At 38.5% G+C, this 26,742-nt stretch overlaps 1 protein-coding gene across 3 annotated transcripts; it reads left to right on the top strand.

Moving 5' to 3' along the window:
• The first annotated feature begins 439 nt into the window (after positions 1 to 439).
• MYH4 (myosin, heavy chain 4, skeletal muscle) lies at positions 440 to 26,149 on the top strand. 3 transcript variants are annotated; one of them, XM_012653939.1, is made up of 40 exons: positions 440 to 461; positions 672 to 720; positions 3,186 to 3,428; positions 3,526 to 3,669; positions 3,793 to 3,949; positions 4,669 to 4,696; positions 4,795 to 4,909; positions 5,503 to 5,595; positions 5,719 to 5,782; positions 5,930 to 6,028; positions 6,148 to 6,251; positions 8,056 to 8,194; positions 8,820 to 8,938; positions 9,040 to 9,189; positions 9,722 to 9,892; positions 11,453 to 11,762; positions 12,932 to 13,002; positions 14,216 to 14,303; positions 14,383 to 14,500; positions 14,825 to 14,948; positions 15,041 to 15,177; positions 15,308 to 15,563; positions 16,270 to 16,512; positions 16,830 to 17,006; positions 17,239 to 17,384; positions 17,692 to 17,782; positions 17,870 to 18,259; positions 18,738 to 18,864; positions 19,291 to 19,409; positions 19,529 to 19,725; positions 21,013 to 21,196; positions 21,276 to 21,441; positions 21,544 to 21,668; positions 21,937 to 22,245; positions 22,810 to 23,013; positions 24,377 to 24,502; positions 24,592 to 24,762; positions 24,849 to 24,953; positions 25,048 to 25,143; positions 25,914 to 26,149. In XM_012653939.1, the coding sequence occupies exons 3-40, from the start codon at positions 3,225 to 3,227 to the stop codon at positions 26,064 to 26,066; spliced, it is 5,820 nt and encodes a 1,939-aa protein (XP_012509393.1). In that variant the 5' UTR covers positions 440 to 461; positions 672 to 720; positions 3,186 to 3,224; the 3' UTR covers positions 26,067 to 26,149. The 3 variants fall into 3 exon arrangements, with proteins under 3 accessions (XP_012509393.1, XP_012509394.1, XP_012509395.1); XM_012653940.1 differs by lacking the exons at positions 440 to 461; positions 672 to 720 and having other exon boundaries at positions 3,225 to 3,428; positions 4,795 to 4,902; positions 5,499 to 5,595; positions 25,914 to 26,066; XM_012653941.1 differs by lacking the exons at positions 440 to 461; positions 672 to 720 and having other exon boundaries at positions 3,225 to 3,428; positions 11,453 to 11,758; positions 12,934 to 13,002; positions 25,914 to 26,066.
• Positions 26,150 to 26,742: the final 593 nt, after the last annotated feature.

Below are 26,742 nucleotides of genomic sequence, written 5' to 3'. Positions count from 1 at the left end.
TCCAGTCATAGTGTTAGATCTAAAATTCATTCCAGACTCCTTAATGGCTCTAAGCAGTAACAAATCAATTAATCCTAAACTCCTCATGTCAGGCTCATTCTGTGGGACAAATTTTACAAGCAAGAGAATAGTGGGAATCTAGATTGAATTCTGTGATGAATGATACAAGAGCCAAGCTGGAGAAACAGCTTTAGAAGCCCTGAATCTAGTCCCCTATCAAATGCCTTTAGAGAGCCCCAGATTATCCTCTGTCAAATTATTTATAGGTGACAAGAAATATTTCTAATTATATCCATTCACAGCCACAGTCAGTAAATATCGTGTAAAGAGATTGCCAAAAAAGGTTTTGCCAAGTAGGTTCCCAGCTAAGACAGCTGAGGTGGCTGCTGTGTTTGCAGAATGGTCTCTATAAAAGTGGAGTCGAGATGCCTCTGTCCTGTCCTTCCTCAAAATTCTTAAAGGTATGTATTCGTGGAAGAACATTTAGCTAGTTTTACATTCCTGATGATAATGACTTTTCATTTAAGGGAGATGGCTACTATTTCCCAAATTTTAATTTTTCTTTCCAATATTCCTAAGGATGACATGGACACAATACAGTTAACTAGTATTTTGTGATTAAATGGAGGGAAAAAAGAATCCTGCATTCTCTTTGTTTTTTCTTTCGACAGTAGTTGTCTGCTTTGAGCCTGCCACCTTCTTCATCTGGTAACACAAGAGGTAAGAGTGATTTATCATTACACTCTAAAGAACAAAGGGAACTCTGTATTGCTACATCTTAATAAGCTACCATTATATTTCATAGTTTAGTGTTGGGAATAGCATATGAGGAGTAGCTGTTCTTTAAAAACGACTTCTCATAAAATAATGACTTTCGGGCCATTTAATCAAACAAAATTTAATGAAACTTCCCTTTCACATGTTGTTAGAACTTCAGAAAGAATACAACCATCACATGTAATATTTAATGTGAACTACTGACTCCAATGTAACCAATAAGAATTTATCAGAGAGATTGCATGTAAAATCAACAATGTATTGATCTGGAAGTCAAAATTCCTTGGTGCCAATCCAGGCTTCTCACTGATTCAAGTTTCCTGGGTGAAGCCAGTTAGCTTTTATGTATTTTGAAATAGTGTGTGTGTTGCAGTGGAATTAGCAATGAACCTGGATTTAAGAGAACAGAGCTCATGTCCCAGCACTGCCACTTGCCACCTTTGTGACACTGAATGACCCTTCACCTTTCTGAGCCTTACTTTCCTCATCAATAAAATGAGTAGGCTGGTGACGACTAAGGTCTTTCCAGCTCTTGCCATCTGTGAGCAAAGTCAGTGGTTTCCAAGGAGTCCTCCACAGACTCAGTGGACCTCCTCTAACTGTGCATGTTGAGACAGGTACTTTTAGTATTATGTTAAGACTCTACATAATAATGAAAGCCTACTGTACATTTAAGAATTATTTCAAGTGTTTTATTTGATACAGCAGCTACATATATTAATTCAGAAAAGGACAGAAAACATAGTGTTTATGTGGAAATGTTGCTTGTTCAAACTTGAGGCAATTATCACTGTGTGCGTGGATTCAAGGACTCCTTGCAACAAACCTGAGGCTCCTTGGGGACTTGTGACCCACAAGTGGGGAACGACTGATCTAAGATATGAGATGAGAAGGGTAGCAACAACCTTTCTGTGTTTAGTGGATACAGTGCATTATAGTAATCTCTACATGGCAGTATGTTGTTAATTTAAAATCGCCTAGTGTGAAAACAAACATAGAAACAACAACAAAAAAAATGTGATACAGTAACATTTCTCTTTCAAAGAAAAAAAACCCTAAGAATAAATGTTTCAATATCTGTACCTGAAAATATGTCTAAATTTCACTGTATCATCAGGAGACTTTTACAGATAAGACTGATTTTAGAGATAGAGTACGTGGGAAATTCCGTATCTAACATTTCAAGTTGAGAGGAAGTTTAATGCTGATGACAAAAGACCGAGACTTTTTCTGGAAAACTCACAAAAGATTTTGGCTGTTGTCACTTGTCATTGGCAACCAAGACACTGCTTTCCACAACCATTCCCTCTCCTGTTCCACAGAGTCACCTTCTCTTACTCTGGTCACTCATCCTGTCCTTGCCATCAGAGCAAAGGACTTGTTTTTTTTCTTATAATTAATTTGTCAGTGGGAAACATTGTTGAAGTTTTGGCTTGAAATTTTACACTGGCTATCCGTTTCATAAAAGTATTTAAAAGCCTGGTATTTTTAAAAGAGAGGAGGAAGGAAAGAGACATACAGACCTAAAGCAATAAGCATCAGATTTTTGAAAAAGCAACTGGTATGCTGAAATCCAGCTAAAAGCAAAGAGAAATACAAACTAAAAATACACAATCACTGTAAAATTTTACTAAAAATTCAAATGTCCTTTTTTCTCCAAGAATCTTTTAAAGTTGTTTTTGGTTTAAGTAATGCTGCTGACTTTCACACCATTTAAAACCAATGAAAGAGAGTTAATTTTGACTCAAGACAGAATTATCTGTTGGATTTTCAGCTTTCGTTGTACTTATTTTTCCCTGTATATACCTAATACCTGTCAGCGTATTTGTACTTACTAGGTGTTTTTAACTTGATCTTATGTCCTGAAAGAACAGATGTACCTTTTCATATCCAACTTTAATAATTTTTACATCAATTTTAATAATTTTGGGCAAGAGGAAAATTTGCCTTAATATCTGTATTTGAGTTTTAAAAATAGGTTCATTTAGATTGTAAAGCCATTGGAAACAGTTATTTTCCATTTCTTTGTATCATCACAACATAAAAAAAAAAGAGGAAGGGTGGTTGGAAACAGGAAAGGAAAGAAAAGCAAGCAAAAAAAGAAAAGATTCTGAGCATACTTGGAGCATCACAAATCTTGCTGATTGAATTTAATTCCTCCACATTTCTTAACTAAGACTTACAATATAGAGGATGGAATGCAGGCTTAAAATGTCACAAAAATTAAGCTTCCAACATAGGGCTTTCAAATCAATGAGCTGATAGCTCAGCTCCTGGACGTAGTACACAGGAGTGGTCCCTAAAGGCAGGGGTGAGGAAACAAGTATGGCAAATAAAGCATGTTAAGGTGAAATCAACACAATTCTCCACCCCAATCCTCAGTCATCTGGCTCTGTTTCTTCCTCTAGGTACACCTAGTGCTGAGCTGCCATCAATAACCTGCAGCCATGAGTTCTGACTCTGAGATGGCCGTTTTTGGGGAGGCTGCTCCTTACCTCCGAAAGTCAGAAAAGGAGCGAATTGAAGCTCAGAACAAGCCTTTTGATGCCAAGACATCAGTCTTTGTGGCGGACCCCAAGGAGTCCTTTGTGAAGGCCACAGTGCAGAGCAGGGAAGGAGGGAAGGTGACAGCCAAGACTGAAGGCGGAAGTGTGAGTAAAACATCTGGAGCTGATTAGACTGAGCCTCATTTTGGGTTGGTTAGCTGACACTCATGTTTTGACCTGACCTCTCTTGTTTGACTACCAGACCGTAACTGTGAAAGATGACCAAGTCTTTCCCATGAACCCTCCCAAATACGACAAGATCGAGGACATGGCCATGATGACTCACCTGCATGAGCCTGCTGTGCTGTACAACCTCAAAGAGCGTTATGCAGCCTGGATGATCTACGTGAGTTCTTACTCATGGCCTTTCTACTCATGCAAATAGTTGACATTTTTTGAAAAATAGTACATGATTTAGGTCCCCATCAAATAATTATATATATATATATTTTTTTTTTTTTTGGTGTAGACCTACTCGGGCCTGTTCTGTGTCACTGTCAACCCCTACAAGTGGTTGCCAGTGTATAATGCAGAGGTGGTGACGGCCTACCGAGGCAAAAAGCGCCAGGAGGCCCCGCCCCACATCTTCTCCATCTCTGACAACGCCTATCAGTTCATGCTGACTGGTGAGTGAGTCCGTAATTACAATTTCTATAGCCATTTGTAAAATATTTATATACTAATAACACAGAAAACAAAGGGCCAGTACTTTGAGAATAAAATGTTCAGCACAAACATGATAACAGAAATAATAAAATTGGGCAAATATATTTAGAATAAAATGCGCCACTTCGAAAAATATAGGAAATTTTACTAAGATTTCTATGCTAAAACCCAAATTAATCAGTACTAATTCCAGCTCAAAATGAATCAAATTTAGGCATCAAATCTGCATTTTAATTATAGCTAATATATCATCTCTCCTCAAAAGTAAGCTTTCAAATCTCACAATGACAAGCTACCACAAACACTATATAAAACTTTGGATTGGACATTAATACCATGACATAATTTTGAACTATGTACCAGGTGACTGAATAGGACACAAAATTGTTATTAATCTGACACTGATAGTTTATTCTCATGTATAAAATGGCAAAATAACATATCACATATTCTATCATATTAAAAGTAATGAGAGTATAACACTAATCAATTAGCACATCTTTTGTTAATTGGCACCAAATTACTTTTTTAAATCTCATGAAAAGCTTAGCACAGATTTACGCAGTTATTATTTTTGCAAATGGGGAGTTTTAAAAGACAATTTTGAGTTTATAAGTGCTGTGTTAACCTATGTACATAGTGTGTTTTGTTAACATTACCTTTGGTTTCTCTTTCCCAGATCGTGAGAACCAGTCAATTCTGATTACGTATGTAAATTTATGGCTTTTTTTCTGTTGAGTTTCCATCAGTATAGTGGTTACTACTGCCTTAGATTCTGACTTTTTCTTCTGTTTGGACTTGACAGTGGAGAATCTGGTGCAGGGAAGACTGTGAACACTAAGCGTGTCATCCAGTACTTCGCAACAATTGCAGTTACTGGAGAGAAGAAAAAAGAGGAACCTACCTCTGGCAAAATGCAGGTGAGTATGACATTCATCTGAGGATAGAAGAAATAATGGGCTTTAACATTTGACCGTGGTACTTCAAAACCACAGCAACCAATGACACATGATGCCATGATTGGGAAAATAACTCTTGGAAGGGCTTATGAGAATGTGAAGGGTAGGGCAATGTATTAGCAAGCATAATAGGCAAAAGTTCTCATAACCATTTATTAGGAGCAAAAAATAGGCCTCAGGGATATAGAAATCGAGGTCTCATCACTGGAGTATTCCACTCCCCAATTTGTCCTCCTTTTCACTCACTGTAGAAAGCCTTACCCAGAGTTAGAGAATATTATGAAGGGGAAAAGGGGAAAGGAAGGAGGCCCATGGGAAATTACTTGCTGCAAGTCACCTTTCTAAGGTTTCTTTTCTTTTCTTTTTTTTTTTTTTGAGACAGAGTCTCACTCTGTTGCTGGGGCTAGAGTGCAGTGGTGTCAGCCTAGCTCACAGCAACCTCAAACTCCTGGGCTCAAGCGATCCTCCCGCCTCAGCCTCCCGAGTAGCTGGGACTACAGGCATGTGCCACTATGCCCGGAGTTTCTTTATCTATCTTATTCATTTCTCTTAAGGGGACTCTGGAAGATCAAATCATCAGCGCCAACCCCCTATTGGAGGCCTTTGGCAATGCCAAGACCGTGAGGAATGACAACTCCTCTCGCTTTGTAAGTCAACACTGGCACTTCTGTACGTGTGGTGTCAATATCTTTCCATCTATGTGGTCCATAGCTAAAAAAATAGTTTCTGCTTTTTAATACCTACAATAAGCTCTCCTTTGCCTTTTTAAGGGTAAATTCATCAGGATCCATTTTGGTGCCACAGGCAAACTGGCTTCTGCAGATATTGAAACATGTAAGTTATTAAATGTTAGTGATTGAGAATCTTCTTTGTGAGTACAGATTGAAAAAATCTTGTTTATATTTATGTTGTGTGAAATTTTCAAATGCTTCATTTTTCACTGTGATCTTTTCTTTTAAATGAGCTTATCTGACTTTCTAGATCTACTAGAGAAGTCCCGAGTTACTTTCCAGCTACAGGCTGAAAGAAGCTACCACATATTTTATCAAATCATGTCCAATAAGAAACCAGAGCTTATAGGTAAAAAGCATCTTTGATTTATTTCTACCAAAGAATAACAGCCCTTCTAAGAAGTCCCTCTGAAATGTTTTTGACGACCAAAGTAACTGTCTATATATTGTTCTTTTCCATGTGTTCAGAAATGCTTCTGATCACCACCAACCCGTACGACTATGCCTTTGTCAGTCAAGGTGAAATTACTGTGCCCAGCATCGACGACCAGGAAGAGCTGATGGCCACAGATGTAAGTAATAAGAACAAAGTAGGAAAAAGCAAATTCATCTTCCAGTATACAACATTCCTCTATTAGAGTGGAAAGCAGTAGCAGAAAGACTATATATAAACAGGTAATAGTACCTTTTGAGACTTCTTACCCCTGGGAGAAAATTACAGAATATTTCAATGCTCTCCCTGACAAGTGTTAGAAAACTTTAGATGCCTGTAAGAAATGTTAGATCTTTGGCATTCCTTGGTTAACAGGTTCTTTTTATTCTATCTTACTGGTCATTTTTGGCCAATTTTTATATTCCAATATTGATGTTTCTCTTCTATTTTATGCCAGACCCTATATTCAAGAAACTGGGAAAGAGCCAGAATATTTTACATTTTTTAATAACTGAACATGAAATTCACACAGTTCCTCTACAATCACATGTAAACACTTAACCTGTGTTGAATGAATCTCTGCAGGCTAATGGTACATGCCTCTCTCCTTCCTATGCCGCATTAGAAGAAATGTGTTGTCTACCTCAAAAATACTCTTTTTTGGGACTCCGTGAGCCTTATATTTATTTTTAAAACCGCACATTCTTTCCCCACCACCTACTCTTTTTTTAAGGATTATTATTTTTTGGCATATTTTCTTTATACATAAACTTTATACATATTTCATGTTCTCTTTTAAATTTCTGAATAATCTTCTTTCCTTATTTTTAACTTTAATATCAGTGGGAATATCCCAACACTCCCACAATAGGGTTGAAAGGTGCTTGTAAATATACTTTCTCTTTTAAAAGATTATTTTCAAAGAGTGAATAATCTATTTATGTGCCTTTATCTTATAAATATCAGCTTTTACTCTCTATAACTTATTGTTTACGTGTTGAAAAGTGATATGGAGTTGAGAAATAACCCCTCGTCTGGGAAGTTAAAAGAAAATGTAGCAATCTTCTCTAGGACCTCTGTAATAATGTCTAGGTTTCTGTGAATCAGTAGTTAGTGAGCTGGAACGGGAAAGCAATAATCGGGGAAAGAGTCTCAGGAGACAAGAGTGGTAAATAAACACACTTTCCTCTATCTTCTGTGATGCCTGCCCCTATTTATAAGCCTTTTCAAAGCCTACATGGGCAACTAAAAAGGTAATCAAAATCTGATAGAGAAAAAAGACACAGAAATATTTGGCTGAAAGGAGAAAAGTTCTTCTTTTCACAAATGTCTCTTCCCTGCATGAAAAATGAAAAGTCAGGTAAAGTTCACTCCCAGGCATCTCACAGTCAGCTGAGCTGTGGTTTGATACCAAAGAGGCACATGGAGAAATACTTGGGGCCAATGCTGTTCTCACATCTTTCCAACTGCATCCTTCCTGCCCATTAGGGTGGGAAGGTAGACTGTAATTATGTAATAGTGACACAGGATGACACAGGAGAAGGAGGAGCAAAAGAGAGCTTTGTGAGACTGGAGAAGAGAAGCAAGGATAGCCACGAGACCATAACGAGCGCATGCCTGAGGAAGAGGGCAGGCCGAAATGGGAAAATGGGGAAAGCTCTCCTCTTGGCAGCAAAAGTCATGGCTCTGAGTACTGGTTCAGTGAGTGTGGACGGGTCACATAACATCCTTCCTGTCCACATGACTCAAATGGAAAGACTGACACATACCACTTGTGTTGCTATGTGGATCAAAGAGGTGAAGAGTGCCTTTTGAAAACAGCAAAGTCCTAGTCAAATAAAAGGCAAGGCGTGATGAGGAAAAAGCGGGGAGGCAGCCCTGGAGTCCTGAGGGAGTCTGCATGGTGATAATTGGGAGGTGAGTAAATTCAACTCTTTCCACAGAGTGCTGTGGACATCCTGGGTTTCACTGCTGACGAAAAGGTGGCCATTTACAAGCTCACTGGGGCCGTGATGCATTACGGGAACATGAAATTCAAGCAAAAGCAAAGGGAAGAGCAGGCTGAGCCAGACGGCACTGAAGGTATCACTCACTGTTTAGATGAGCTTTTCAGAGGCAGGGACCATGATTTTACTTTCTTTGATCTATCTTATGAGGGGCAGAAGTATTAGGGGAAGGAAATGACACAATGCCTGATGTTTTACATTCCTGAAATTTGTGAAGATTTGTGATTTCTTTTTTTTTTTCAGTTCCCTCCCCCTCCATGAGTTTGTGGTTTCTAACCATCCCATTCTTTATTGATTTTTGTAAGCTAGTATTTGCTATTTGATTAAAACATGTTTATTCCAGTAAATAATTTGTGTGCCCATGTGCACTGAAAAGACAGAGATCTGAATTTTCCTGTTACTAGCTCTCTAGGTTAGGGTTTCTCAAATTGTTTTTTTTTAAACCTGTGCTCTGCTTTTGTCATATTTTAAATATTACACAGAGCATCAATTCCCCAAGCTCCAATTTATCACCACAACAAATGACTAAAATTAGGGCCAAGAGTGGCAATATTTTTGAAGCAATATGAACAAATGAACAGGTTTTGTGACATTTGCTCATATTACTCTTCGAACAAAATCTTTTTTTTTTGTCATGATCATTCACATCTTAAATTGTGCAGGCTATGGTCAGTTTCACCGTTCTCACCTTATTCATGCAGTTGCTGATAAAGCTGCTTATCTGACAAGTCTGAACTCTGCTGACCTGCTCAAAGCACTCTGCTACCCCAGGGTCAAGGTCGGGAACGAGTTCGTCACCAAAGGGCAAACTGTGCAGCAGGTAAACATCACTTAAACTCCCTGATTTATTTGAATCACAGGAGACTTAAGAGTTCATCATTGCTTTCAATTCAAAAAACTAACCTACCGTTCTTCTTGAAGGTGTACAATGCAGTGGGTGCTCTGGCCAAAGCCATCTACGAGAAGATGTTCCTGTGGATGGTCACCCGCATCAACCAGCAGCTGGACACCAAGCAGCCCAGGCAGTACTTCATCGGGGTCTTGGATATCGCTGGCTTTGAGATCTTTGATGTGAGTAATGAACTGACAGAAAGTTAGCAAGTACAAATCAGTCGTTTGATCTATCTTGTTACAGTATTCAAAATGATTTTTACAAAATGTACTTTATAGAAAGTACAAACATAATTCCTGCTGAAAAGAAATGAAAACAAATAAACAGGCATAAATAGAAAAAGACAGAGAATTCTATTCTTTCAAGTGTAGAAGTCTCAAAAAATGGTCCATGAGAGGTTAAAATATTTGAAATCTATCCTGGTTCCAAGTAGATGAGTATAGAAACACTTTCTTAAACTATGTTAAGGGAAATTTGAAAGAGCCCTCATTTAATAGTATTTTGCCTAATATGATTTTATGTAGTTACTTGGAAAGCAAAGTATTTGAGGAATTGATTTTCCTTTGTTTAGAATTATATACTAAGAAAACAATCTGAAGGTTTATGATTTAATAAGCCAAAATGCCTCAAATTCAGAAGATATTAGTAGTTGCTCTGTAGCGATGAATACTCGTACTGTAAGGAATTTCCTGTGTTTATTCTTCCCTATAGTTCAACAGCCTGGAGCAGCTGTGCATCAACTTCACCAATGAGAAGCTGCAGCAGTTTTTCAACCACCACATGTTTGTGCTGGAGCAGGAGGAGTACAAGAAGGAAGGCATCGAGTGGGAGTTCATCGACTTCGGCATGGACCTGGCTGCCTGCATCGAGCTCATTGAGAAGGTTTGATGACTTTTTAAGCTTTCAAAACAGGAAAAACAAATTCCCACTTCCCTATGCTTAATGGTAATCCCAGCTCTCAAAGAATAAGCAGTGGTGTTTCATGATGCACTTATATACTCTGGTTGTGAGATGTGTCACAAGTGATCTGTTATTAATGAACAAAGTACAGTAGTTTGTAAAAAAATGATTATCACACACATATACACATACACACAGATTCACATTTATCTGTTTAATAACTTCATCCTCCCTCACTTTTATTCCTACATGATTTCATGCATATGGGAGACAGGAATGAAATTATAGCAACTCCTCTGAGTATTGTAATTAACCATGGCGTATCTATGATGGCATATTATGCACATATCATCCCTCACGTGTAACAAGGCAGAGTTTGTCAAGGTGTCTTAAAGGTTGGAAGGTTAGCCCTTCAACTGTTTCTGTTACTGTCTTTCTCTATTCATGATGACTACTGAATAAACTCCAAACCTGTATATGGCCTTACCTAGAAAATGAGCCCTGAATTTCCCATTGTCAAGGGGGTGGAACAATAAGCACATCAGATCTGGATATATTTAAATTCATCAAGCAATTGTTAAACACTTCCAAAAGTAGTTTATTAATATATAGGGAGCTCATCATGTACCTATTGATACAAATAAAGTGTATCCATGAACTCTTCCCAAAGCAATGGGAAGGGAGAAATAAATGCAATTGCCACCTAGGAAAACTTCAAATACTCAGGTAAAAATTCACAAAAATATGAAAGAGTTTAAAAGCAGACTAAGTCTGTACAATTTGGGGAAAAGATATGTTAATTTGGTGGTATAATATCTCTACTATTCATGAAAACTGTATGGTCCTTAGGAAAGGCATTTATTTTCTTCTCTAGTCTTTCAGTTTGTGTATCATCAAAATAGTTTTTGGGAGACAATTTGCGAATTTGTGAAATCATCAAAGTTGAATTTTCTTTCAGTCTTTCATATCAAATTTGCCACTCAAAAGAGTCAAACTGCTTAGAAAGCAAAATCAAATTACCATCACTGAACTTTGCAGTGGTGGGGAACACAGCTTAACGTACAAAGAGTTTTAATGATACAACAAGAGATGCACTTTTCTATTTGGAATAGATCATTTTTAGTCCTTATATATAATCTCTCTTCTCTTCATACTTCTGCGGTGCCTAGATTTGACATGAAGGAAATTACATTGTCAGTAAGAAAGAAAGTATTCAGATATATACATTTATGGAATAGAGAATTCAGTTTCGAAATGGTACTTTCAGAATTTAATTTACCTTGAACATAAAGTTTACCAAATGGCACAGATGTACTTTTTTTTTAAACTCAGTCTTTTCAGCAAACAGATTTCCCATATGTTCTTGGTATATAAAGACTGTTTCACATTTCAGTAGTAGAGGAGAGACAATAAAGTAGGATCATGCCTATTTTCCATTCCAAGTCTTCTTTTGAAACACTCTACTTTCAGGTTTACTACATAAACTATTGGGGCATAACTTTCTGAAGGCCTCATCATTATCCTTTTTTCCCCTATTCTTAGCCTATGGGCATCTTCTCCATCCTGGAAGAGGAGTGCATGTTCCCCAAGGCTACAGATACCTCCTTCAAGAACAAGCTGTATGACCAGCATCTTGGAAAGTCCAACAACTTCCAGAAGCCCAAGCCTACCAAAGGCAAGACTGAGGCTCACTTCTCCCTGGTGCACTACGCCGGCACCGTGGACTACAACATCAATGGCTGGCTTGACAAGAACAAGGACCCCCTGAATGAGACTGTGGTCGGGCTGTACCAGAAGTCTTCAATGAAAACTCTGGCTCTTCTCTTCTCTGGGGCACAAGCTGGTGAAGCAGGTGATTTTTAACAGCATCAATATGTTATAAGAGTCACAAAATAGAAATAAAATATTTATCAGAGACAAATATAGTTAGGGCAAAACCTAACATGAAAATATTGGCCAATATGGGTCTAATGAAAGCAAGTATATTTAACAACTGTGATGCAGTCTTACAATCATAGACTTCCAGAGCTAAAATTGACACTATGGATCATTTAGTCCACAGTCTCATTTAATCAATGAGAAAATAAGAATCTCAGAGAGGTTATGTGACTGGCCCAATATCACACAATTCATTTATACCATTTTAATAGTATTGGTTCCTTCAAGGATCCAACTAAGCTGGAGTTAAGGAAATCCTCTGTCAGGACCCTGGTGCTTGGGGAATTAAAGTTCTGTTCTCTTAATTGCCCTAAGACAAGATGTGAAAGTAACAACATGGAAACACAGGCAAACAGGAAATAGGATTTCCCTGCAGGTAAGCAGAGGCTTACCAACCTGGGACCAAGGATGCAACTTTGCCTATTCTCTGGGTGATGTGTGCACTCAGGGGGCATTACTATTCTGCTTCCTTGGCCCTTCCTTCAGGGAACAGACATTGCTGATTCCAAATAGGGGAATCCCATCTCCTACCCACATCTACCCTTTACACTTACAATTCTTTTGTTGTTGATTTTTTTCCTGAGTGCCTATAAAATGAGCCAATGCTTATGTGTTCTTAATTTACAGTTGAGGGAGGCAAGATATGGAAAGAATAGAAATGATGCAAATGAATGAGTGCAAATTTAAATTCCAAAAATAATTTTAGCATTCCTGATGTCTACAGATGGTACTTAAAAGACTGTTACGGCTGAGCACAGTGGCTCGCGCCTGTAATCCTAGCACTCTGGGAGGCTGAGGCAGAAGGATCACTGAGGCTCAGGAGTTTGAGAACAGTCTGAATAAGAGCGAGATCCATCTCTACAAAAAATAGAAAAATTAGCTGTGCCTGGTGGCACGTGCCTATAGTTCTAGCTACTCAGGAGGCTGAGGCAGGAGACTTGCTTGAGCCCAGAAATTTGAGGTTGCAGTGAGCTTTGATGATGTCACTGCACTTTACCCAGGGCGACAGAGCAAGACTCCTGTCTCAAAAAAAAAAAAAAAAGACTTGCAAATAAATTTTAATTTTTCAATTTTATTTTTTAGAGGGTGGTGGTGGAAAGAAAGGTGGCAAGAAGAAGGGTTCTTCTTTCCAGACAGTGTCAGCTCTTTTCAGGGTAAAGTATATTCTTGAATTCCAGAGAAAGATTTTTATTAAAAAATTAAATTATCATAACAGAAAAATATTTTTTAAAGCTATCTATAGTGAGGCCAGATGCAGTGGCTCACGCCTGTAGTTCCAGCACTTTGGAAGGTTAAGGCAGGAGGATCTTTGAGTCCCGGAAACATAGCAAGACCCTGTCTCTACGAAAAATTTTAAAAATTAGTTGGGTATGGTAGCACACACCTATAGTCCCAGCTACTTGGGAGGCTGAGGTGGGAGGATCATTTGAGCCTAGGATTTTGAGGTTCCAGTGAGCTACGATCATGCCTCTGCACTCCAGCCTGGGCGAGAGAATAAGACCTTGTCTCCACAAAAAAGAAAAAAAAAGAAAAAGATACCAGTGGTGAAACTGAAGAAAGTGGTAGCATTGTACCAAAAAAATGTGAAAAATGTACTAAAAAAATTTAATAAAAAAAGACATGTGGGCCGGGCGCGGTGGCTCACGCCTGTAATCCTAGCACTCTGGGAGGTCAAGGCGGGCGGATTGTTTGAGCTCAGGAGTTCGAAACCAGCCTGAGCAAGAGCGAGACCCCGTCTCTACTAAAAATAGAAAGAAATTAATCGGACAACTAAAAATATATATGGAGAAAATTAGCCGGGCATGGTGGCGCATGCCTGTAGTCCCAGCTACTCGGGAGGCTGAGGCAGTAGGATCGCTTGAGCCCAGGAGTTTGAGGTTGCTGTGAGCTAGGCTGACGCCATGGCACTCACTCTGGCCCGGGCAAAAGAATGAGACTCTGTCTGAAAAAAAAAAAAAAAAAGATGTGTCTCTTCGCATCAATCCTTGTGATAAATGAACTACTTCTCCTAAGCCCCAAATCCAAGAGATCCGATATTGAACAAATTTCACGTGAAATCAAACCTCTTTTAAAAGCAATCACTGTATTCAATTACATCTACTCTGTATGTCCAAAGTCACAATACAAATTTTCTCTGGCTGGCAGTGCTTGGGAATAACAAACTGAAATTGACTGATTTTTGTGTAATCTGTAATTTCCTATCTATACTTCACATGTATGATTCTTCTTAGTCATAATGATTTGTTTTTCATTGAGACAGCTCATCAAAATGTAAAATGGGGGCACAATTGACTATGGACTGTTGATAGGGACTCTCACATAAATGTAACTGGAAATTATTTTAAAACATTTCATATGGTTTCATAGGAGAATTTAAATAAGCTGATGACCAACTTGAGGAGCACTCACCCCCACTTTGTACGCTGTATCATTCCCAATGAAACCAAAACTCCTGGTAAGACACTTCTGATATCCAAATAAGACTCTAGTGTGACTTTTTAGACTATTATATAGAAAACATACCTTTCTTTTAGGTGCCATGGAGCACGAACTTGTCCTGCACCAGCTGAGGTGTAACGGTGTGCTAGAAGGCATCCGCATCTGTAGGAAAGGATTCCCAAGCAGAATCCTTTATGCAGACTTCAAACAGAGGTTTGTGTCTCATTATTTTTCCCTTTCAAAGTCTTAATCTACATCAAAACTGCTACATAATTCAAGCATTTTTAAACTTTTCCTTGAAAAATGAAATGCAGTTATTTGAAATGTGATCATAAAACAAAGAAGGCTAGGTTCATATTATCATAAGTTTCTTTTTATTTTCCAAAGTTTTACATAAAGCACTCTTTGATTTTTTAATGGCATTTTGTGCTCCAAAACTTAATCTTTGTCATCTTTTCAATGATAGCTACCAAGTATTCCGCCTTTTTTTTTTTAGTGAAGAAAAATCACATTTTTACATTCTTTTTATTCTGACAGATACAAGGTTCTAAATGCAAGTGCTATCCCAGAGGGTCAGTTCATTGACAGCAAGAAGGCTTCTGAGAAGCTCCTTGGGTCCATCGATGTTGACCACACCCAGTATAAATTTGGTCATACCAAGGTACCACCAGCTCCAATTCTTATCTATCATAATGTCATCACTTTTATACTTTCTCATGAATTCAAATAACATTTAACTTGGTCTTTGACAAGGTCTTCTTTAAAGCTGGCCTGTTGGGAACTCTAGAGGAGATGCGAGACGAAAAGCTGGCTCAACTCATCACACGCACTCAGGCTATCTGCAGAGGGTACCTAATGAGAGTAGAGTTCAGGAAGATGATGGAGAGGAGGTGAGGGACCAAGCATGAGTCTTCTTTCTGCACAATTTCATCACTAAATCCTATGCAGTCATTACTTTTGTTGAGTGATGGTCAATTTCCACATTCTTCTCCATTTACATCTTTTTTTTTTTTCCTACAGAGAGTCCATCTTCTGCATCCAGTACAATATCCGTGCCTTCATGAATGTGAAGCACTGGCCCTGGATGAAGCTATATTTCAAGATCAAGCCCCTCCTCAAGAGTGCAGAAACAGAAAAGGAGATGGCCAACATGAAGGAAGAATTTGAGAAGGCCAAAGAAGAGCTGGCTAAGTCAGAGGCAAAAAGGAAAGAACTCGAAGAAAAGATGGTAACTCTGATGCAAGAGAAAAATGACTTGCAACTCCAAGTTCAAGCTGTGAGTATTACACATTGCACAGTTCAGCCACATCCTATTCAATCATTGTCTGACTGGATGTGAGAAATTTTTTCCAGGTTTAAAATTAAACCATTTCCACTGAAACATTTGTTGTAACTGTTTGCCTTTCAAAAATACTGACTGAGACCTAAAAAGAAGCAGTAGATGCAAAGTCACATATTATGTTGCTTATGTTCATATGTGCATTCATGCATAGTTGGTCATCAATGAGCAAAGTCATAAAAATATCTCTACACATTTTCCTTTCTTTATGGAATTTTCTCTTAGTTTATTCTCTCTTTAGTGAATATTTTTGTGCATAAAATAGGAATTACATTGTTTTTACCAAGGCAGAAAAAGGGCTAAATTACTTCCCCCTTACATGTGAGGAAACTAAGTCCTAGAATGATTAAGTGACTTTTACAAAGCTGCAAAGAGTAGTAAGTTGCAGATTTTTGCCAACAATCTAGTTTTTCTGATTTGACCTTCCACACATGAATTTTTTTGGAGAAAATATGTTATCATACTTAATCAGAAGATTGAAGTTATTAATGCTTTGTTGATTTGATGTTTAAAACTTGGCAAGTTAATTGACTTATGCGTTGACCAACCTAGTAGAGCCACAGAAGTCTCCACCTTTCAATAAATTATTGTGTGTTTGTAGATACAGCTTAGACAAATGAAAACGCTTAATTTTTTCTTTTAGGAAGCAGATAGTTTGGCTGATGCAGAGGAAAGGTGTGACCAGCTCATCAAAACAAAAATCCAACTTGAGGCCAAAATCAAGGAGGCAACTGAAAGAGCTGAGGATGAGGAAGAGATCAATGCTGAGCTGACAGCCAAGAAGAGGAAACTGGAGGATGAATGTTCAGAACTCAAGAAAGACATTGATGACCTTGAGCTGACACTGGCCAAGGTTGAGAAGGAGAAACATGCCACAGAGAACAAGGTACAAATCATGATCCATTTTAGAATATTTACAAGCACTAACTTTTTACTGGAGTATTTTAATTTAAAATTTAATCTTAAAATCACTGAATATGAAAGAAAAACAGTTATAATTGTGTCATCTCTTTAGTTTTCACTACCTCCCTCTATTTACCTTGACCTTTACCTTCCATTTTGTTTAGCCACATAGGTCTGGGTTAGCTTCTGGTTTCCATTTTCCAACTCACACTGACATTGTCCTGAGATATTACTATACCATGTTTTTCATCAAGATGGCAGGTTGTTGTTAACATTCCTGTCATCTGTTCAAATCTAAAGGTGAAAAACCTCACAGAAGAGATGGCAGGCCTTGATGAAAACATTGCAAAGCTGGCCAAGGAGAAGAAGGCCCTCCAAGAGGCCCACCAGCAGACCCTGGATGACCTGCAAGCAGAAGAGGACAAAGTCAACACCCTGACCAAAGCTAAAACCAAGCTAGAGCAGCAAGTGGATGATGTAAGTGTGAAAACCAAAATGTTTCTCTTTAAGATAAAGTAAATAATTGTGAAATGAAACCATCACTGATGCCCATAAACCTTTAACTCTTGGTTTGTAAATAATAAAGTGCTCATGCTATTTGGACTATTTGGGGTACCTTTAAACATTTTTTCTTGTGTATCTTTAAAGGCTACCTACTGGCACAGGGTTCGGTGCTTAAGAACTAAAATAAAATTCATTATAAATTTAGCTTGAAGGATCTCTGGAACAAGAAAAGAAACTTCGCATGGACTTAGAAAGGGCCAAGAGAAAACTGGAGGGTGACCTCAAATTGGCCCAAGAATCCACAATGGATATAGAAAATGACAAACAGCAACTTGATGAGAAACTCAAAAAGTAAGTATGGGATAATTCAGCCATTACCTGCTTGTTATATGTCAATGCAGATGAAATACATGTTAAAAAGATCTCCAAAACATTACTTCATGACACACGGAAAAAAATGAATAATGACATCTTTGACTTTTTTAACAAAAATGGTACATTATTGATTTGTAAAACATGTACTTACTCACTTCGTCAAAACTAGCAGTATAAAGAAGTTGAATTGTACAAAGAAAAGATTGGTAAGAGAAATTATACACAGAAAAGAAGATTGGTAAGAGAATTGACTATAAGCTAATGTATTTTGCTTTTCCAACAGGAAAGAGTTTGAAATGAGCAATCTGCAAAGCAAGATTGAAGACGAACAGGCCGTTGGGATGCAGCTGCAGAAGAAGATCAAGGAGTTACAGGTAAGCACATGATTTCCAACTGTCTAATTCAATGGCAAAAAATTACTGACACAAAGAAGCTGAGTTTACATTTTTGACCATTTCCAGGCCCGCACTGAGGAGCTGGAGGAGGAAATCGAGGCAGAGCGGGCCTCCCGGGCCAAAGCAGAGAAACAGCGCTCTGACCTCTCCCGGGAACTGGAGGAGATCAGTGAGCGGCTGGAAGAAGCTGGTGGAGCCACTTCGGCCCAGATTGAGATGAACAAGAAGCGAGAGGCTGAGTTCCAGAAAATGCGCCGGGACCTGGAAGAGGCCACCTTGCAGCATGAAGCCACAGCGGCTGCTCTTCGGAAGAAGCACGCAGATAGTGTGGCTGAGCTTGGGGAGCAGATTGACAACCTGCAGCGGGTCAAACAGAAGCTGGAGAAGGAGAAGAGTGAGCTGAAGATGGAGATTGATGACCTTGCTAGTAACATGGAGACTGTTTCTAAAGCCAAGGTCTTTACTTTAACTTTTCCCCTTTTCATCTTTATTTGCAACAATTCAAAATGACCAAGTTTATATAAGACTGTATCCAGCTGAACTGCACAAACATTAGATGTTATCTGAAGTTTAAAAATTATTCCTAATAGGCATTAGTGTATGGAATCACTTATCATATCTCATTTGTAGAAAACACTTTAAACTGTCACTACTACCATGAAAGAAAACAAATTATAAAAAAGACTTATCTAAAAACCGTACTCTATGTGATGTAGAACTTAGATGATGCTCATGCCTTCCAAAAGAAAATAATCTAATTCATGTGTTAATTTAGCCAGGATCATATGCTTCTACTACTTTATAGGAACCACACAGAACTTTGATAGAAAAGTAAATAAAACTCAGCCTCTTTCCATAAGCAGTTACAGATCGCCAAATCTCAGCCTTCCAAACAGAAATGTATACTCTGCCTGTTTCCTACTTCCCACCCCAGGGAAATTTCGAGAAAATGTGCCGCACCCTAGAGGACCAGCTTAGTGAAGTGAAAACAAAGGAAGAGGAGCAACAGCGCTTAATAAATGAGTTGTCAGCCCAGAAGGCACGTTTACATACAGAATCAGGTCAGTAAATGAACATCATCCGCCTTTAGAGAGGTGAAGAATAAAAGGTGAGCCTCTACCACCAAACGCAAACCATTGCTCAGGCTGTGTACACCCATTTATCATATCTTAGTTACTCCTTCGTCTCTTTATTATGAGATAGTAAAAAGCAATGATTCTAAGCTATAATTGTGGGAAAAAATTAAGCTCCCTGGGCGCAGGAGATTTTTGTTGCCTCAGCATTACTCAAAAAGTCCCAAATCCTAAAATATAAAAGAAAGCTCATACATTCTTTTAAAAACAAGAAATAACCTTCTTAACAGCACTGAAGATCTTGAATTATTCTTTTCATCATATGAAATAAGAGGGTTCTAACATTATTCCATTCTTTAAATTATATTTTACCTAGAAAAGAGAACTAAATCACTGATGTTTTGTCCTCCACAGGAGAGTTCTCACGACAGCTAGATGAGAAGGAGGCTTTGGTTTCTCAGCTATCCCGAGGCAAACAAGCATTTACACAACAGATCGAGGAATTAAAGAGGCAGCTAGAAGAGGAGACTAAGGTGAGAATGCTGCAGCTGATACTTAATTCCCTTAACCGTGAAACCTGACAACTATTGGACTTCACACAGAGAATATCAATGATCAGAAGGTAAACTGCCACACTTTTTGGCTGGTCTAGGCTAAGAACGCTCTGGCCCACGCTGTGCAGTCAGCCCGCCATGACTGTGACCTGCTGCGGGAACAGTATGAGGAGGAGCAGGAAGCCAAGGCCGAGCTGCAGAGGGGAATGTCCAAGGCCAACAGTGAGGTTGCCCAGTGGAGGACCAAATACGAGACGGACGCCATCCACCGCACCGAGGAGCTGGAGGAGGCCAAGTATGGGCTTTTAATGAGGGGGGTGGAAAGAAATAAAAGTAAAAACAGTGATGGAAAAACAGAAGAAAGAGAATATTCTAGGAATAGGGATAGATGAAGAATTTCAGCCTATTTTATTATAGGGTGGTAGATTCCATCACATTCTTCTGACAGCCCAGTGTATGTCCACTGGGAACAGGGTAAGAGGAGACCCCTTCCCCCATTCTGGCACAGAGGCATCTTAAATTTCTTTCCATCAAAATGGATTATTATTATCAGCATACCCTATATGAATTAAGGAGAATTAATTTTCTTTAATAGAAGGAAAAATGAAGACATTGAGACTATATAGTACATTATTATGAATATTATAATTAATAATAATCAGTTTTTCCTTACCTGGAATATTGAATGTTTAGAATAAAGCTATCATATCCTGTCATCATTTTAACTAACTACCAGTATCAATGGATTTATTCACTAATTACACATACTGTTTGTGCATTAAAACTCATGGGAATTACATATGAAAGGAAAAAAAACACTATGTTTCTCATGAAGGAAGCCTTCCTAAATTTGATTTTTCTCAGAATTAAGCAGAATGAGAAGGTTTAGCAACCATTTGCAAAAAGAACATTCTAGATAAGAGTGTGGGCTGAGAGAGTTTATGAATTATGTAGGTTGGTGAAGGGAGTAATAAATAAGACTTTGATGGATATTTGGGAAATGCAATAATGGAATAATATTTATTGTCTAGGGTCACCAAATCCAGAAAGTTATCAATTAATCATATGACCTTGAACATGTCACTCTGGGCCAGGTTCCTCACTTGTAAAGTAACAAGGACCATACCAGAAAAGGATGCTATTCAAATGCTAACATTCTTTGATGATGTACCTCGTGCTCAGGGTTGCCACTTCTTCCTCACCCTTACATTTGCACATTGCTCAGGCAGCTCAAGCGCTTACTCATACTCTTTCTCCCTTCCCCCTCCCCACACTCACACACACTTAACACGCACGAAATGGCTTCATAAATATGTTTGACATATATATACACATATGCATGTGCACGCACACACACATATTATATATGACCTGAGATAAAGACAAGAACTCACTTGTGAAAACAGAATTCTAGGAGAGAGAAAATGACTACTGAGAAACTATTTTAGAAACACTTAACAACTTGTGGACATAGGAGCACAAAATATTGGGAGAAATATGCTTTCCTAGCCAACAGTTTTATAAAGTTCACTATGGTGACTTTGAATCTGTTCTTGGTCACTTACACTGACCCACTTTTCAGGAAGAAGCTGGCCCAGCGTCTGCAGGATGCTGAGGAACACGTAGAAGCTGTGAATTCCAAGTGTGCTTCTCTTGAGAAGACAAAGCAGAGGCTCCAGAATGAAGTGGAGGACCTCATGATTGATGTGGAGAGATCTAATGCTGCCTGCATAGCTCTCGATAAGAAGCAAAGGAACTTTGACAAGGTGACCCACGATACTGGCTCCCTAAGGGGAAACTGGCATCATCCTCGGTTTCAGAGGCTTACTATCGATGTACTTCCAGGTTCTGGCAGAATGGAAACATAAGTATGAGGAAACTCAGGCTGAACTTGAAGCCTCCCAGAAGGAGTCTCGTTCTCTTAGTACTGAGCTGTTCAAAGTGAAGAATGCCTATGAGGAAACCCTGGATCAACTTGAAACTCTGAAGCGAGAGAACAAGAATTTACAGCGTGAGTCACCGTAATCTTTCTATTTCAAAAATGGTAGGGAGATATCTTTTCAATTTTTCATTCTCCTCAACTGAATTTTGGTATTTTATTATTAAACTATAGAGGAGATTTCTGACCTGACTGAGCAAATTGCAGAGGGTGGAAAGCATATCCATGAATTGGAGAAAGTAAAGAAACAAATTGATCAAGAGAAGAGTGAACTACAGGCTTCCCTAGAGGAAGCAGAGGTACACGTTTCATTTGCTCAGCTATACATTATAAATAAGTGGAAAAATTAATAGCAACTGAGATGTATCATGTTGTAAACCTTTAAGGGATAACACATGTAATTCATTGAAAAATACTGAATTGTACCTTGGGAATGCAGAGTTAATTAGATAAATTAAGATGCATGAAAGTTCTGGTTTTTCTAATGCCTTTTTGGAGAAATCATCATAATGTGAAAGGGAAAAAAAAGCTCTTTAGGTAACCTAAATAAATGTTGCTTTCATTAAGGCATCTCTTGAGCATGAAGAAGGCAAAATTCTTCGCATCCAACTTGAGTTAAATCAGGTGAAATCAGAGATTGACCGAAAAATTGCTGAAAAAGATGAAGAAATCGATCAGCTAAAGAGGAACCATCTCAGAGTTGTGGAGTCGATGCAGAGCACGCTGGACGCTGAGATCAGGAGCAGAAATGATGCTCTGAGGATCAAGAAGAAGATGGAAGGAGATCTTAATGAAATGGAAATCCAGCTGAACCACGCCAATCGCCAGGCTTCTGAGGCAATAAGGAATCTTAGAAACACACAAGGAGTATTGAAGGTACGTTATGGTAAACACACATGGTGTCCCACAGTCTGGGTGCCATTGTATAACTCAAATTTTAATATTTTATGAGGCCCATAGGTTGGTAATCAGTTGAAAAATATATGCACACAGCTGAAAAAGAGCTTAGTTCTAGAAGGCCCAGGGCAGAGTTTGCTTTGTCATCTGCAGAAAAAACACATGGAGAGGGGTGGGGAGACAGAGGAAGTGATGAGAGAGTTTGGCTACATGCCACTGCTTAAATCAATTCATTTATTTGGATTTCATTTGTTAATATATAAAATAACACCATTGGACTAGCTGGTCTCTAAGGATGCTTTCCTGATCTGAAATTTTGTAGATTTAGCCATGGTACTTTCTTATGATTCAGGATCAAAAATAATATAACATCATATTCTTTTGAGTAGAACTGCCACACAAGCAACAAGAATTTATTAACGGTACTCACAGATTTTTCCTAGCTAGTCATATTCCGAATTATTAAGATTGAAGTGTATACATGACCCTAAATTTGCATTTTCTTTAATTAAAGCATGAGTAAGAGTCTTTTTCTCTGTGTAGGACACTCAGCTACATTTGGATGATGCCATCAGAAGCCAAGATGACCTTAAAGAACAACTGGCAATGGTTGAGCGCAGAGCTAACCTGATGCAGGCTGAAGTGGAAGAGCTCAGGGCGTCCCTGGAACAGACTGAGAGAAGCAGGAAAATGGCAGAGCAAGAGCTTCTGGATGCCAGTGAGCGTGTGCAACTTCTGCACACTCAGGTGAGGTTCAGGATTATGGTTAGCAAATGTACTCCCTAAAGCTGAAGACAATTTGAGAAGGTAAGCTTATTTATAAAGTTAGGAGTAATCTTGTCAGAGGTCCCTTCCTACAATTCCTACAAATGTACAGGGTGATGTAAGTACATACTGGAACCTAGCTGGTTCACAAGTATATTGATGAGCTGGCATAATCATGTTGATTTGAAATAACCTGGAGTTCTAGAAACTGTTATAAAGAAATACAGAAGATCACCTACAAATAACCATATATACAACGTTAGTAGCCATCTTGTCTTCTGTAACTCTAAGGTGCAAATAGATAAGCAAATAAAATAGAGAAAGAAGGTAAGCCACTAGATAATACATGTGTATCACATATGCACATAAGGCTAACCTCAGGGGATACAAAAATAAGCTCTTTAGTTCAAATTCATGGAGGCCATCAATCGTGCAAGTTCGCATTTGTTGTGTGTAGTGGATTTGTTAAATAAATGGTCATATAGCCTCGCAATGGCTAACATGCAGCTACTGTAGTATGCATTTACTGCCATGGTAAGATGTTCACATCACAGTAAGTGAAAAAAGCAACTTAAAAATAATATAGAATACATGATCTTTTTTCCCGTGTAAGAATACAAAGGAAACATCCAGAACTATAAACCAAAGTTTATCCTTTTATCTCTGGTTAGAGAGAATATGATAATTACTTTTTGCCTCTTTTTTGCTAATTCGAATGTTCTATTTTTATAATAAATACATATTATTCTATACTTTCAAAAGTTGCAATATATAAAAATAGCCAATATAGAAGGGCTAAAATCACATGCTACACATAATTTTAAATCAAATTAATATGCAACATTTTTCTTATTCATTATGAGCATCCAGAATTGATCAGATATTTCAAATACCATCAACTTTCCAAACACATGCAGGATTCTTGGTTCATTTTTGTACCAATAATGATGCTACTTATGCACTTATATTAACAATATGGAGCTAACAAATATGAATGAACACCTAAAAATTAATAATACATTTTAAATGAGCTGTGCATTACTACATGGTACAGCACTTTCAGTATTGGAGGTTGTGTTTTCTGCTTACAAACAGCCACTGAAAATAGTCAAATATGTTTGGCATCATAAATTAAATTTTACCTGGAATAATTTAGGAGACACTTTATTAACAGAGATATGAGTGGGAAGGAGAAAAGGTGTAAACTTAGAATTGACTAATGATTTTTTTTTATCCTAAACATTTCATATGATCAACAATTTATGTCTGTGTACACTAGTTAAAATGACCATGTGAATTGTTATAATTTAATGTGCTTTTCTTCTTTTTTATTAATTTGAAACAGAACACCAGCCTGATCAATACCAAGAAGAAGCTGGAGACAGACATTTCCCATATCCAGGGAGAGATGGAGGACATTGTCCAGGAAGCCCGCAATGCAGAAGAGAAGGCCAAGAAGGCCATAACTGATGTGAGCAAGATGGCATTTGTCTCACTGACACATACATGTTACCTGCTATCATCGAGATTCATTATCTTCTTGGTTTATTTATTAACTAGGCCGCCATGATGGCCGAGGAGCTGAAGAAGGAGCAGGACACCAGCGCCCACCTGGAGCGGATGAAGAAGAACATGGAGCAGACGGTGAAGGACCTGCAGCACCGTCTGGACGAGGCCGAGCAGCTGGCGCTGAAGGGCGGGAAGAAGCAGATACAGAAACTGGAAGCCAGGGTGGGTCTCCACAACTTCAATCAATTCCTGGGCTGTTCATGCAGCTATTTGCAGCCAAACTGTTAAACGCCTTTGTTCTCTTCCAGGTGAGGGAACTTGAAAATGAGGTGGAAGGTGAACAGAGGCGCAATGTTGAGGCTGTCAAGAGTCTTCGCAAACATGAGAGAAGAGTGAAGGAACTCACTTACCAGGTAACCAGGGTTTTTCAGGCCTACAGCATTCAAGAAAATAAAAAGAATGAGTTGTTTTCAAATAATGGCACTATCTATTTGCTACCTCTTTCAGACTGAGGAGGACCGCAAGAATGTTCTCAGGCTGCAGGACTTGGTGGACAAATTACAAACCAAAGTTAAAGCTTACAAGAGACAAGCTGAAGAGGCTGTGAGTATCACCATAGCGAAAGAGCAGATTCAGGCTTTACAGGGTCTGAAGCTTATAGAATTTAAAGGGCTTTCTAAAGGCAAAGAACACAAAATTGGGAATATAGAATTAGGTATAAAAATGAATATTTAAAATGAGGAAAAAGAACCACAAATTACTGGAGTCTTAGAGATTTGAGTTTATTTCTCCTGAAACCTCTTTAAGCAATTTTCTAGACATGTTAACAGAAAAATCCTTCTTGGTTGCAACCCACTTCCCTCCTTTATCCAGAACCCTCTATAACTCCCAGTACTCATAAGGCCTGTGCAAATGAGCACGTGAATTCTAAGCCTTATTTAAATTTATGATAAATCCATCTTGGGACTTTTTTTTTCAATTTGGCTGCAGTTATCTTTTCTCATCCTGTTAACTCTGAAAACTTCCTTAAGATTTTCTGTACCCAATACTACCACTGCACCTATGTTTTAAAGTTTGTTTTAAGAAACAAGACTGCATCATATCCCTGCTACTTTGATACCTATTGTCACTGTAGCATCTTCAGTTGGCCAGAGAGTCAAGTGAGAGAGACTGAAGAGGGGGTTATAAGCACATTTATTCACATAGGCGAGTCTGTGGGATGCCATGCCCCCAAATAAGTATGTCACTAAACAATGGAACCTTTTGCTTTCCCATTCATGAAGCAAATCCTGTAGTTGCTTTTAGTAACAAAGGCATTAACAATCAGAAAATGTCAAACTTTCTCATTCTCTCAAATGCACTTCTGTTCTCAGGAGGAACAATCCAATGTCAACCTTGCAAGATTCCGCAAGATCCAGCACGAGCTGGAGGAGGCCGAGGAGCGGGCTGACATTGCTGAGTCCCAGGTCAACAAACTGCGGGTGAAGAGTCGAGAGGTTCACACAAAAATCATAAGTGAAGAGTAATTCATCCAAATGCTGAAAAGTGACCAAAGAAATGCACAAAATGTGAAGTTCTTTGTCACTGTCCTGTATATCAAGAAAATAAAACCTGCAGAGAATTTTGCAATCTAAAAATACATTTGTTTCTTAATTATAAGATCTATGGTGCTATTAGAACTAATTCTTTCATTTGACATTTGTTGAGCTCCTACTGTGTGCAATTAGAGATGATGGCAAAAATGAATGTGGGCAGTGACTTTAACAGAAGGTGGATGAAATGAGGCGCTCTGAAGGGGTGTAAAGGTGATCAATGAATTCTCAATTCCATTCAACCAATTTTACTGAGCACCAAGTATGTGTCTGGTGCTGAAATGGGCACCAAGGACATGAAAGTCATCCCTGTCTCTGAGGAGCTCAATCTAGTGGCGGGGGGGACAGCAATTCAAACAGATACGGAGCAAAATATTAATACATACTCTTGACAGAAGAATGATACCAAAGTGTGGCAATACCACTGAGTGAGCTGCTAACCAGGGGAGTCCAGCAAGGCTTCTCAGAGAATGAGCTAGTTTCTAAAAGATGAGTAGACAGTTATTAGGTGAAAGAGAAAAGGATATGGTCATTCTAAGAAGACAAAACAGGCATGAGATTTCAGAGAAGTTTAAGCGTAAGCTTCATGAGCAAAGGGTAGCAGATGAGG

The sequence above is a fragment of the Propithecus coquereli genome, unplaced genomic scaffold (assembly GCF_000956105.1).
Source record: "Propithecus coquereli isolate 6110/MARCELLA unplaced genomic scaffold, Pcoq_1.0 Scaffold435, whole genome shotgun sequence".
Classification (NCBI taxonomy): domain Eukaryota; kingdom Metazoa; phylum Chordata; class Mammalia; order Primates; family Indriidae; genus Propithecus; species Propithecus coquereli.
Note: the sequence above shows the minus strand (reverse complement) of the source record. Positions and strands in the feature narration are given on the sequence as shown.

Excerpts from the sequence above, each read along its gene's own strand:
- MYH4 (XM_012653939.1), top strand. The coding sequence starts at position 3,225 with ATGAGTTCTGACTCTGAGATGGCCGTTTTTGGGGAGGCTGCTCCTTAC. Across the intron at positions 5,783-5,929 it reads TTCTGCAGATATTGAAACAT|ATCTACTAGAGAAGTCCCGA; the intron begins GTAAGTTATTAA and ends CTGACTTTCTAG. Across the intron at positions 6,029-6,147 it reads TAAGAAACCAGAGCTTATAG|AAATGCTTCTGATCACCACC; the intron begins GTAAAAAGCATC and ends CCATGTGTTCAG.